Source organism: Strigops habroptila, chromosome 1 (assembly GCF_004027225.2).
Source record: "Strigops habroptila isolate Jane chromosome 1, bStrHab1.2.pri, whole genome shotgun sequence".
Classification (NCBI taxonomy): Eukaryota; Metazoa; Chordata; class Aves; order Psittaciformes; family Psittacidae; genus Strigops; species Strigops habroptila.
This window is the reverse complement of record NC_044277.2, coordinates 76312985-76327122: the sequence shown is the minus strand read 5'-3', so window position 1 is coordinate 76327122 and position 14138 is coordinate 76312985. Positions and strand designations below refer to the sequence as shown.

The 14138-nt window shown below is 42.5% G+C and overlaps 1 protein-coding gene across 2 annotated transcripts in view; it reads left to right on the top strand.

The window, feature by feature from the left end:
• The window catches only part of MYO10 (myosin X), a 161081-nt gene that overhangs the window by 31334 nt on the left and 115609 nt on the right, over positions 1 to 14138 (top strand). The window contains exon 2 of one of the 2 annotated variants that reach the window (XM_030471577.1): positions 111 to 209. The exons of the other annotated variant lie outside the window; for it this stretch is intronic. Within the exon in view, the coding sequence (XP_030327437.1) occupies positions 111 to 209 (99 nt within the window). The remainder of the gene's footprint in view (positions 1 to 110; positions 210 to 14138) is intronic. 2 annotated transcript variants of the gene reach the window in all.

The following is a 14138-nucleotide window of genomic DNA, read 5'->3' as shown; positions in this document are numbered from 1 at the left end:
TTTCTCTCCTTTTACTTGATAAGTATTTCCAGAGAAAAGTATTAATTGAAATTCTTTTCATTAAAACCATTACTGCTATGGCATCTGTAACTGTATTCTCTTTATTGTAGGGGTCTCGAGTCTGGCTGCGAGAAAATAATCAGCATTATCCCAGTACTGTTCATTCCTGTGCGGAAGGAGTCGTCGTATTCAGGACAGACTATGGTCAGGTATGGGCAACACTCCTCTATGTTTACCTCTTTTTGCCATTCTGTGGAAAAGAAACTGTTCTCCTTGTGGGGATGGCATAGGGGAAACTAAAAGCCTAAGGTCTGTGAATAAAATATTCCTCTTGTACAACCTGAATGTGCAGTTCGGTTCTAATAGCTCTTTCCATTGCCTGTCCAGTCAGTTGCTATGATCATGCCAGACAAAGCTGAAGCAGTGCTGCCAGGTGTGAGCCTTGTTCCACGTAGGTCTGTGGTTACAATAGATAGGTGGCCTCTCTGTGGTTTTATGCCCTTACAATAACATAAAGGGTGGCTGGCACATGGCACTGCGGCATCACAGTATTGGAGTGCCACTGATTCAATGGGAGGCAGCAAGGCACACATCCCAGAGCGAAACTGGGGCAGCTCCACCAGCTCCTGTCACAAAAGGATTGTGAAGGAATGATTATACCCACTTCCTAGCTGTCAAGTACTCCTGACTCCTGCCAGGGATGGGGATTGGTCCCAGCATCTCCTTGGGTTATCTTGGCCGTCTCAGGCAGTGTGTAGCTATTTGCCTGGCTGCCAGCTGGTGAAAGAAGCTGATGTGGAGCTGGAGCTTGTCTCTCCTCCCCTCTTCTTTTTCTTTTTTTTTTTTTTTCCTTTAATTATTTTTCCTCTTTAACCCCCAGAAGAAGGTAGAACTTCCTGATAGTTTGGAAGTGCTCTGCTTTCTCACACACTAATTTATTTATACATTCCACTCTCCATTAGGCTATGGCTTATCCAGATCTAGCTTCCTGCAGCCTCCCTGAAGAAATTTCAGTTTTAGTTCAGTTGGTTAATGCTGAGACAGTTACTGGCCTCTGGAGGACACTCCCTTTGACTTTCAGAGGATGTTTGTCCTTCAGTTTTACTTCCTTTTGTTATTCATTTACATGAGATGAAGGTAGTGAGGGAGATGATAGAGCAAAAGCATGGTAGGCTGGAAAATATGCTGTGTGTTCTTGCTGCCTTCACTTAACATCTTTCTGGGTAAGCATGGTGGAAAAGCATGTCTTTCAGATACCGCAGATGCTGTTGTAAAACAGACAGCTTGCTTTGGTGCCCTAGGAAAGGATGGCAGAACTAGTGTTGACATCCACCAGTGGAAAAGCTGCTTGCTAATGGTCTTGTATGTGTGTGTTACATGTGATGTTGCTGCCTTTCCTTGGTCTGCACAATGCAAGCTGAAACTTCAGGTGATATGGAAAAAGCCTCAAGTTGTTACCACATTATCGTGTGACTGATTACATTTCCTTAGAACACCTTCGTGCTACAAACATCATGGGTGGCGGTGGTGGCGGGGAAACCGACAAACTTCTTTGGTTTGGCCTCTTGTGTTCAAAGCAAGTGGTGCGAAACGGGAAGATCATAGGGAGCAGCCTTCAGACCTGTGACGTGGCATTCCCCTCCTTGGCAGGTCTGAGCTGGCTACTGCTCAGCCAAAGGCACACTAGCAATTCACTGCATTTAATAACTTAATCCTTTTCAAGGCATATGGTTTCAGGAGTGCACTTTGTGTGCAAAAGGATTGTGCCAGCTGACATTGCCCAATTAATATCTTTTTTTTTCTCCCATTGCTTTTCCTGATAACCTTTTAGCCCATCCTGCCCTTGCTATTTGGTCACCTGCGTGCTGCAGAAGGTTGTAAGCAGGTGAAATGAAACTGAAATAATGCCTGATGATTTCCCCTGATGGTTTGGAAATCCCTGCAATGCTGTATATCGCTTTGAAGATCAAGGGAGGGGGAAGCAAGGGGTCAGGTTGCAGAAATATGGGGCGATGATTTTTGAAGTGTGGCCAGTGTATTGATTCCCAGACCCTTTTGACAGCTGCAGCTCATGTTCAAGTCTGATGACAAACTGATGAAAGTGTTTGGACCTTATCACATTGTTATTCATCTTTGATTCAGTAGCTTGTACTAGACTTTGCACTTTTTCATCTTTCCATTGAGCATTTTGCATGACTCCTCAAGACGTGCTTGACAGGGTGGTGGGCTAGGAAGGTGTGTTTGCTGGAATTATGCTCAGGTTTTACTTTAGAGTTTGGACTTCAAGCCTTTGCAAATGTGAGTTTGTAGAATAATGGAAACGGCATAGCACAACACATCTTAATTTCTTCTTTCTGTTCTGAGTAAGATAAATTGGCTGCAGAAGGCTGCGGTGGCATGCAGTTGTATGCTAAAGGAGTATTGGTTGTACGGAATACTACCCAATGCTGACACTTGCAAGAATCTGCCATAACCTTTTAATATTTTAAGAAGTATCAGGTATTGAATCCTTTCTTGGTAATCACATGACAATATAATTCATTCTCAAGTATTCTTGTGTTGCCTGAATGCTTCAATTAAGCAGTCTATTAGTTAATTACTATTAAAGATGTCTGTAGTACCGCCTTCTGCTATTGTCACCCTCTGTGTGAAATGGCTGTAAAACGAGCTGATTTCGTAGGCTGTGTGGAATATCTATATGTGGAATATATAGATTTCATAGGCTGTGTGGAATGGTATACTGAAAAGGAAATTTCAGGTTGTAGGTTTGGTTTCCCTGAGCAAATAGCTATGAAACAGTCTTCACAGACTTACACAACGGTTTTGGTTGGGGAGGACCTTTTAAAGTCATCCAGTCCAACCTCCGCTGCCATAAGCAGGGACACCTTCTACTAGACCAGATTGCTTAAAGCCCCATCCACTGAGGGCTTTCAACACTTCCAGGGATGGGGCATCCACAGCTTCCATGGGCAACCTGTTCCAGTGCCTCACCACCCTCACAGTAAAGAATTTCTTCCTAATATCTGATCTAAATCTCCTGTCTCACCTTAAAGCCATCCCCCCTTACCTGCCCTTGTAAAATGTCCCTCTCCAGATTTCTTGTAGGCCCCATTTAGGTACTGGAAGCTGCTGTAATGTCTCCCCTGAGCCTTCTCTTCTCTCAGCCTGTCTTTATAGGAGAAGTGCTCTTAACTCTTTGCGGGGAGGAAAGGAGGATGGGAGGAGGAAGGAAGTGTCGCACTGTAGAGGGCAGATGAAAGGCTCATTACATACAGGGAGGGAATGAGTACATCATGGCTGTGTTTCACCACCCCAGCCCACGATAAAGGAGTGGGAGATGAAAGGTATGACATCCCTTTCAGCACACGTTCATGACGCTGGGCTGCAGCTGGCTCTGGAGTGCCTCATAAAAAGCCTTCTGCAGGCTGGCCTTGAAAATGAAAGGTCTGCAATGGCTCGAGAAGTTGCAGTGAGCAGACAGTTCATTTTGTAAATGTTTTTCTCTTTATAAGCACCTCCCAGATGCTTTACAGAAGAAAAGACGCTGTACTCATTTGCTGGTTAGTGGGTTGATTGGTTTGGTTTTTGTTCCATTACAGTGGACAGAGCTGGTGAAGGACTCTGTGCCTGATGTTTTGGAAACACCATGTCTGTGAATACATATTTAAAGTATGTCAGTGCAGTCTATGAGTAATCAGACTTAAAAAAAAGAAAAAAAAAAAAGTCCTAATTTTTCCTTGTGTGTATAGACATATACATATATATATATATAAAAGACTACATTACAGTTACTATATCTTTTTTCATGTTTCAGGGTATTTTTGCTACCTCTATTTTTAGGGTTAAAATTATTTCTTCCTTAAAAGTTTTATTTGCAGTAAAGCAGACATTTCCTCATTGTCATATTCTATACATTTTTAATGAAGTTGTGTATATATAGTACTCAAGTGAATGTTTAAATAAAATGCTAAAAGCCCTGCTGTTACTGTATGCTTTGTTTGAAATGACTTAGATGTGTATGTTGGGTAGATTATCAGTGGTTTCGTTGAGAAAAAAACCTCTTTCCAGTTTCTCTCCTTTTCTTCTCTGAAAATGTGACCTTTACTTTATTTCAAGTAAAATACTGGCTTTCCCCTTGCGTGAAAGAGGACTGCGTTCTGCTCTTGACTTGTACAGACACACTTGAAACAGACCCCAGTGAAAGCATAGGTAGCAAACAGAAAAAGCTTGAGGGTGTGTGAAATCTTCAGAAGAGCTGTCTTGAGTTGCATGGGATTAATTTCAAGATCATCTTTTTTGTCTCCTAATTAGGACTCTCTTTTTCTTCCATTTATATGTCTAAATATATATAAAAATAATGCTAATAAATGTGTAGTCGGTGTGTTTCCCTCACCCTTTTTTTTTTTAATGTAGTCTTGGTGGTTGGTGTAAGTAGCACTGTGTTTAAGCCTTGGAGCACTGAGGAATTTCAGATCAGCACTAAGAGCACACATTTTAATAATGCCCATTCCCTTGCAAGGGAAACTTTTATAATGTAAGACATAAGGTGTGTGTGCATCTGCCCTGAAGAAATTCATCCGGGGAGAAGTAAAAGTTGAATCAATTCCTGCAAACTGTCCCAGGTCCAACACTGAAATTTCAGGATACTTAGTTGCATACCTGCTTAGTTGACTGAGAGGAACTTTTAAATCAAAGATGATATAAATAGAAGCAGCTGAGTGGTAATATCCCAAAAATGTAGGCTCTTTAAAAAACAGATGTCACATTTTGCCAGTAAAGACTTCCTCAATTAAAGCAGCTTTCTGTGAACTTTCTCTACAAAGAAGTCCTTCACGGCATGGTGTTATATCAGCAAACAGTGCTGCTCAGTATTTGTAGCTTCAAATCAGAGGCACCTGTAAATGGTTTGGTCAGTAACAAAAGTATTTTTTCCTGTGTGTTTAACTTACTGTGGCTCTACTGGGGCATTTCTCCATTTTGGGGATTGGAAGGCTACAGATGGTCCTTGTTAAACACAGCTCAAGTATGTTTTCCATGGAGGTTTTCACCTTTTCTCTTCCCTACCCCCTTCCTCCTCTAGTTTGAAGGCTGGGACCTTCTCATCGTGACCTCATTCAGAAAAGTCAGACCTGGGCTTTGTTTGAGGTTTGAGGGTGGTTTTTTTTTCTTTCTTTGCTTGGTTCGTGGGGTTCCTTTTGTTTGGGTTTTTTGAGTTAGCAGTAGGATTATGTTGAAGTTGCCAAGTGGTTATACCAGAAGAGTGCGTGTTTTCCTCATTTTTGGTTTAAAAGAAATAAAAATCTCAAACCTGCAGGCAATGGTTAAGCAGTTCTCATAAGGACTCTTTTCTTTGCCTTGTGTCCTTTCTCACCCTTGCTTGGGACTCTCTTGTGCTAGCCTTCGCTACTGTGAGGAGCCCTTTTAAACAAGAGTCTTCCGTTCATATTCACAGGGCATGAATAACACCACTGAAGTTACTTGGCTTAAGTTACTGAAGTCAGCAGGACTGTTTATCAGTAAATGCTGTGTTTGGCTTCATCGGTTCATTAGGATCAGGCATCAGAGAAGTAAATCCTTCTGGACAAGGATTTTCTTAGTTATCGTAGAAAAGCATCATACTTGCTTCTAGCTTTTTCATGTGAAGACTCAACAATCTTTACGAACAGTGTTTTTGTGGACATTTCTCTGACTTCAATATCCATTCCCTTGAAATACACCCTTACGAGGGAGCATTTTAAAGAAGCCCTTTGTGTGTTCCGTTGTATATACAGCCTCTTAAGAAAATACACAATTATATTCAGTGGACTTTGGTCTTGGCTGCTCTTAGCGTTAAATGAATCCATCTCTTTCTGCAAACTTTATTTATGAAGACTTTCATGCTTTTTAATTTAATGGTTCTTACGAAGAATAGTGACTACCGACTCTGGCCATATGTGTGTTTCAGGCAGCAGATCCCCTGTCTTTGGGGTTCAGGGTCAATGCCAAATTCAGCAGCTTTACACCAGGAAATCGGATTCCATCTGTCTAAACAGTGTAAAGTTCGCTTTATTGTGCAGTTAGTTATATTTGGCTTACTTATAATAATTCTCCTGATTATTTCTAGTATACTTAAAAAAGCTTGATGCTGTGGCTATTTGCTTGTTGGCATCTTGGGGTTTTTTGTATTTTGGGTCTGTTGTTTTTAAAGGCTCTGTGTGGGAATTTTGGGCTTGAGGGTTGTGGTAGGGTCGCGGAGGGCCAGAAGTCAGCTGGGGCGCCTTTTAGTACTCGGGATTTATCTTCTGCGGAGAAGTGTTTACATCTTTCTGCCGGATGTCAAAGTTCAGCGACTCTCGCTGCAAGCATCTGTTGACGCGCCTGTAAACAGAGCTCATGACAGATGTGAGCTGGGCGCCAGGAGTGTCTGCCGGGAGCATCTGTGGGGAGACTGGTCTCCCTGCCTCGTCCCAGGCTTGGGCAGACGGCATGTGGTACCCCAGTCTGGGGGCATTGCCTGGGAGGAACTGCAAGGAGGGAGGGCTGTGCCCCATCACTTGTGCTTTCTCTGTCTTACGCTCTTCAGAAGGAGGTTTCAATGAACCAAGTGACGCTACAGAGCCATACGTGTCCTGCAAGCCCACACGTGTCCCCCAAGCCCACTGAGCTGCGTCGTCCCATCCTTCCTGTTGAAGCATTTAATGGAGCGTAGCTGCAATGCACAAAAGCCTCCCCATGCCTAGTAAGGATTTAATGTGACCTTAGGGCCTCACATTTTTCCTTAATGGAAATGCTGCTTCAGGCCCCCGGATGTTACTTACAACTACACTGTTTGAGTACTGGCTCAAGTGGAAGCACTCATACATCGAACAAGGTAGTGCTGGTTTTTTACTTTTTAAGTACTTGCTAATTGAAAAAATCTTTAGTTTGGATCTCTTAAATTTTCCAAAATATTTATTGGTATAGCATAGAAATATTAAAAAGGCATTTCATAATGCAATATCTGTAGCAGAAAACTTTTTTCTTGTCTCATTCAGGAGCTAATTCAGCTTTATATTTTATTATCACTCTTTATATCAAGAGTGATATCTTAAAATAGAATCATAGAATGGTTAGGGTTGGAAAGGACCTTAAGATCCTGTAGTTCCAACCCCCCTGCCATGGGGAGGGACACCTCACGCTAGACCATGTTGCCCAAGGCTCTCTCCAACCTGGCCTTGAACACTGCCAGGGATGGAGCATCTATCACTTCTTTGGGCAACCTGTACCAGTGCCTCACCACCCTCACTGTAAAGAACTTCCTTATATCTAACCTGAACTTCCCTGTTTAAGTTTGAACCCATTACTCCTTGTCCTATTGCTACAGTCCCTAATGAAGAGTCCCTCTCCAGCATCCTTATAGGCCCCCTTCAGATACTGGAAGGCTGCTATGAGGTCACAACGCAGCCTTCTCTTCTCCAGGCTGAACAGCCCCAACTTCCTCAGCCTGTCTTCATATGGGAGGTGCTCCAGCCCCCTGATCATCCTCGTGGCCTCCTCTGGATTTGCTCCAGCAGCTCCATGTCCTTCTTATGTTGAGGGCACCAGAGCTGCATACATGAGTGATGTTCTTTGAATATTTGTTACTAATAGGGAAAAGCCTCTTTTTGTGTGTGTTTTCCTGCAAACTACTGTGTATATATTACATAAAAAATACAGAGCAGGTTAAGAAGTACTTCTTGAATATGTTGCACATGTGCCGTCCTTACCTTTTTCCTGTTACTTCCCTTTCTGCCACTATCAGTTTGATTAATTCCAGAAAGGGGAAAGTTTTAATCCTGCAATTGAGGTATCTTAGAAGAAAGGTTGAGTTCTAAAGAAACCCCAAACCGAATAAAAAAAGCCAAAACCCCAAAATCCCACAAAACCACCTCCGATTGCCAGACCAATTTGATTTTATTATTCCTGCAAAAGGAACTTTCTGGCTACCAATGCGTAGCCACTTTTTGTCAGAAGTCAGGGAGTTTGCAAGTGAGCAGCCTGAAGATTTTTAATGCATGAATGATGGGGGCAGGATGGCTGAGCAATGACCATAAATAACTCCTTTAATGTTGAGTTTTCAAGGGTTTTGTTCTCTGTTGCCTAAACATAATGGTAGTGTTTGCTTTAGCTTTACTGAAATTAATTTGTTTGGCATTAGTGTGGTCATTGTAAAGTGTTTTACTAACATTATAAATTAAATCTGCATGAACAAAAGCATTAATCTGTGAGCAGAGGGTTGCTTTATGCTTTTTATAAGACCTGACTGAAAGCAATCCGTATCCGAGATGTTGACAAAGGGGTGCTTACTGTGTGTCCCCTTGGTTCGCTGCGGCCACGCGGTGGATTGTGGCTACGTAAACAGTTGACATGTCAGTTTTCTCCCTTGCTTTCTGCAAGGGAAATCCAAACCATCTGTGCTTTTTTGGTGCTTTTATTATGCTTGTACTAAATATAGCAAAACTGCTTTTGTTTTAAGGTTGAAGCAGATGTATGCAGGCTGCCATATTAATTTCTTTTGTAAGGGAACACAGTTCAGCTGTTCACAAAACATGGGAAGGAATTCAGACTGCATCGTGCCAAAAAACGACAACAATGAATCTGTAGCTTCACAAGGAGGAAGCTTGTCACTTCATTTGTTCCCTTGTTCCTAAAATCCCTTGGATGTGGGGCTGGTCTCATTGTTCAGTGTTGTTGGTGTTTTTAGGGACACGTGGTTTAAGTTAAGTGCAATTAACATTCTGGGATACTTTGCTCTGCAACAGGGCACTGCTCAGCTTTGCTCTGGTGAGGTTTGATAGATACAGAAATGGTAGGAGAGACACTGAGATTTTTGCTTGACTCCCATCGACTTGTGCATGAAGTTATTCCCATCAAGACTTGAGCTAAACGCAAGTAATAGAAAGTGCCCTCTTTTTTTATCATAATAGACTATTTATTGTTCTTTATTCTTTATATTTTAAATTTAAAAGTGAAAACTGACTGGGTAATTCTGGATGGGATTTTACGCAATGAGGGCTTGTGAGAAAATGCTAGTGCGTGTCCAAGCAACCATCTTCAGAAGTACTGAGAGTTTTGAGAAGGGGGTACCCCCTTTCTCTGTGATGTCCTGCTCCTGCCCCGCTGCCCCATCAGGGCTGGGCTTGGGGAAAAATCCTTTCACATGACTATTTGAAGTCAAGTGAGTAGTTTAAAAGCTGCAGCCACCTGGCAGGTGTGCAGGGTGCTGCATTCAGTGTGCTGGTGGTGGCCTCAGCCCACGTACCAGCTAGCAGGTATCGTGAGGTGGGGGCATCAGTGTATAGGGAAGTAGGCAGTGTCTGCTGGCAGGTCCTCTGGGGAAGGCTGTGATGCCTTTGACTCTGTGCTGTTGGTTCTGTACATAGAAGGGTCCCTTGATCTTTCCCCTAGGCTCACTCAAACAGTTCTTGAGGTCTGTTACCTCTGTGTACCCAAGAAATACAGAAATAAAGGGGGATATTCTGCATCTCCAGGTACCCTTCACTGCACAAATTAACTTTGAACAAACTAAATCTGTGCAGTCAGATTGGAGTTTCAATTCCAGATTATTTCCAAGGCTTGATGTCCAAATTACTCTCCATTCAAAAGATGCAGTACTTTCAGACCTTCAGGTTCTTTTAGCAGGGAGCACAGGAGCTTCCTGGTGGGATAAAATGTGTCCCTGTATCTCCAGGAGTCCCATGATGTTTGCATTCTTGAATATTTCAAAGCGACTCGTTTGAAAGCGTCAGGCTTTCTCATGAGAACACTATCAGAACAAGATTTCCCCTAAAGCATTTCTGCAATGTGATAATAAACTCTTTCAATATTAGTTGCAAAAGGAACTTTAAGTGCTCTTTCATGGTGGTACTTTTATGTTTGATAAACCAAAGGAAGGAAACATTAGCATAGGTCATGTGCCTCTTCCTCACCCAGCACACTTTATTTTGTAAAACAAGCCAGGTCCTGTTTACCATACACATGATGGAGCTGAGAGGTGATTTAAGGAGATTTATCTATCCAAGCTGACTTAACTAAGGACAGCCATAAAATGTACTTAGCAAAAAACCACTCTGTTGCGAAGTCAAACCCTGGAAAGCTAGTAAATGCTGCAGGGCCTCTTTGCACTGTGGGAAAGCAGTGTACTGCCCCTATGCAGTTGGGTCGTTGCGGCACATGCGATAGAGAAGAGGGAACTGTGCCAGAGAAAGCATCAGTCGGCTCTGAGCTTGTAGCTCCCTGGGGCAGGGAGCATAGGGGGTCCCTGGGTGGGTGATGGCAGGATCGGGCAGCCAGGGCCCATCGCACCCCCCCAGTCAGGAGCAGGGCTGCTGAGGGGGCACTGGGGCAGCCTCAGCCCTGGGCATGGGGCACCTCCCTGCAAACCCCAGCAGAGCAGAAAACCTCATCAAGCTGTCAGCTCTTGAGTAGCATGAGTGTCAAGATGTTTGTTGGGTCCTCCTTCCGCATGGTTAGGCATCCTGGAGCTGCTGGGGGAAGCATGGGGAGGTCTCACTCAGCAGCAGCTCAAGCACACCAGGGGCAGATGGGTTTTCCCAACGTGTTCAGCGGCTGAATGTCTGAGGTTCTACTGAACACTTGCTGTGGGATTTTTCTCCAGTGATTTGTAACTTTGTTGAACTGATGACTTCTACAGTAAAGATAAAATCTTGCCTCTTGGAAATAATTCATTCCCTCTTTAAATTAAGCTTACCTTATCCAAAGAAGTCTGGTAGAGTGTTCACGTATCGAATCACTAGAATTATTGTACACCTGAGTGAAGCAAGAATACTGTGTTGCTTATGGTGATAGAATAAGCTAATTTGAAAATATATGCATTATTAGTAAGGAATGTACCTGCCACTGAATCCTTCATCTGAAGCTTTCCACGTGTAGCAGAATTGTAAGTTATTGAAAACAGATTTGGGAAGGGAGAGGTCTTAATAGCTAGAAGTGCCATAATCCTATAATGAAAATAATGATATGTCTTTTACTGCTGATTATATTTCTTTTGAAAGTGGCTTTTTTTTTTTTCACTAGCATCAGCAAGGAGTTCTAATTAGAGTAAATAATAAAATCCGTTCCATGATTAATACTGCTTACTGCAGGCATTTAATATACATTGAAATCTGATGGCCAGACTTCATTGGCATTATCTGTGCATCATTATTGACTTAAATGCAATTACACAGGGTTTCTGTCACCACAAGATTTGCCCAGGAAGTGTAAAGTTCTGACAAGGATACTTCAAGGTCTGCTAGGCATTTGAGATATGTTAATGTTTTTCACATGTCCTCTGTGGGGGGAAAAGAGAGCAGTGTTTCTGCACGACCAGGAAAGCAACAGAAGCGTGACAAAGGCTTGGTTAAGTCCAGCATTTGAGCATGTACTTCTAAGGACAATGTGACTGCTGCACTGAGTTTGTACATGAGCGGAACCGTTGAGGTGGGCAGGGGCTGCATCCACCAAAACCTGGGCAGAAGGCAAAAGGGAGGCCAAGAAGCAGAACGCTTCTAAGGGTCTGCATATTCTTAAGCATCGCCCTCTGTTTTCTTCTGGGTTATTTCTCTGGGTTTTTAAAATGCTTGCCTTGTATTCCAGATGTATGAGGGTGTTAACAGATCAGACCAGATGCTGCTGTGCATATTCAGTTACTCTGAATGAGCTGCTGATACCTGTTAATCCCAAGCATGCCCACATGTATATATCAAATGCATTCGTTCAAATGCTTTTAGAAACGAGCAGAGCTATTGCAATGCGATGCAGTTTCTTAATGCTTTTAATAGGTTGATAGTGGCTTTTCTGGAAAGTATTAACTCATGTGTACTTGCATTCTTTATGTAGATGATACGGTGAGGAAATGTGTGTGTGGGTGCTCTCACAGATGTGTATCTGCACTGCTTCCCAAAATCGCTGGACTTAAAATGTGTCTACTTTGCATCACATACATGTCTATTTCTGTGGAAGAAATCCTGGACAGCAGTAGCCTACAGAAATTTCTAAGGGAAGGCTTGATTTTTCAGTTATAATGTCAGGCTGATGCTAGATTAAAACAAAACCCCAGGGCTTGGCCAAATCAAACACGGTTAGGTAGGGCAGTATTCACCTTGTGGTAGCGATAAGCTTCACAGTTGCACTTGGGAAAGTCCTTGAACATTGCTACTTGAGTCAGTGCTGTTTGAGTGTGAAATCCTTAAATCTGACTCTCCACAAGCCGGACAAACTGTTTTCTGTACTTGATGTCCTTAGAGCAGATTAGGCAGCTTCAAGTAGACAAAGATTCAGAGTTGCTGAAGGTGCTCTGGAGTCATGCAGTTTTTTGTATGTCTTTTAACCTGTGTGCAATGTGACGTGCTTGCCAGTTTCAGTGTGGACGTTATGTAAATACTAAGCAGCTTATCAGATGTGGTTCAGGGTTGCAGTTACAAGAAATGCTTCCTCTGTATATGAAAATGGAAAGAAATGGCTGATTAGAAATGGACGACTGATTAGCAAACTAGGGGCAAACATATTATCACAGTGATGCTTGTAAAACAAGCTCACCTTTAAGTGATAGCGATGGAAAACAGTAGCCACTTCTCTTGAGAAGTTTCTGAATGGACAGATTTTATTTTATAATGGAGATGAAATTAGCTTGTAAGGAAGCTTTTAGAACCTGGTTCCAGATTTTTTTATCACTTTTAAGTTGCAATCTTGAGCTGTTAGTACCCATGAATTAACGGAGCCAGACTTTGCCATGTGAAAAGACATCAAGTCAACTTCATTCCTATACATAGCACAGATTTTAAATCCATTTTTCTGGACTTGTGTCACCGATCTAAATACCATAGTAGAAGTATCAGTCTCAAGACAGTGTCCTGTAACCTCCATAGGAGCTTAGGTATGGAGGGATGTGAAGCAGCAGGTCCTGCACTTGCAGCAGGACACAACTGAAGCAGACAAGCTACTGGCTGAGGTGACCCTCCTCATCCCAATCATTGCTTGAACTTTTCTTCCTGGGAGGCATAAGTGGTAATCGAGCGTAAGTTGCATAAGGAGAAATAGCTGCTTTCTGTGCTTCCAGGCTTACTTACCGGTCCAAAATACTCTTGCCTGTTTGGAAGAGTTTGTGAGATGATGGAAAAGTGGAGGGGGGAAAAAACCAATTCTGGACACTAACCTAGTAGTTAGTACTCCTGTAATTAAGCTCTGAGCACTTGTAGCTTTGTTGAATCTCTGTTTTGTTTGAAGCTAATTCAATTTCCAGTCTGGCAGGAACTGTCCCCTTAATGTCAGGTTTTTTTCTTTACCCTTCTTAGCACAGTGCTGCTTTCTGGAGACCAGCACATTATTTCTGTCTAGCAAAGGCACCCGCAGTATGCTGATGCAGTTCTTGAATTATATAGCTACCAGCATACACGTCCCTAGAGTGAGTAACAGCTCTTTGCAGCGCATGTGTAAATATTTGCATCTATTTCCCTCCCACTTGGTAAAGTACACCATTTTTGTACAGTACAAAGTGCTTTGTGTATGAAAAACCCCAACACATTGTTTAGCGCTTCGGTTTTGTTTTGAGGGGGCGTTATTTATTTAACAAAAGGCTAAACTAGACCCAGCATGCAGTTTGCAGGGAAGTCCTGCTTTCATCCAGCTTTGCAGCTGGGGTGACAGATTTATGACGAGGTGATGGACTTCTTGAAGGTCAGATGGTGGTTGACTAGAACCTCAGGTCCTGCTGACTCCAACACTTTGTTTAAGAGTTCCAGCATACAGCTTTGTCTTTGCAAATTACTGCAGCAAATAAACCAGACTTATCCCCTGCCACACAGCTAATTTCAATAAACAAATTTTGTGGGGACTGTTACACTTATTTAAAATGAGGTTGATTGGTACTGATAGGCTCAGACTTGTCTTTGCAGTAGGGAGGGATTGTGAAAATAATTGTGTTGCTTTTTTTTTCCACTCTTTGAAAATATTTGTGTGCTAAAAAATATGTCATTTAACACAAGCAGATGTACGCATCACCTACAGCTGCTTTATGTTTTTTGCGGAGTAGTGATATGTGCAGACCCCTATCCTTTTGTTACACCATTGTACCGAGTAGTGCATAAAGGCAAACAGCAAAAGTAAGAAACTAAAAGTGCCAGATCAGTTGGAAAACTCAT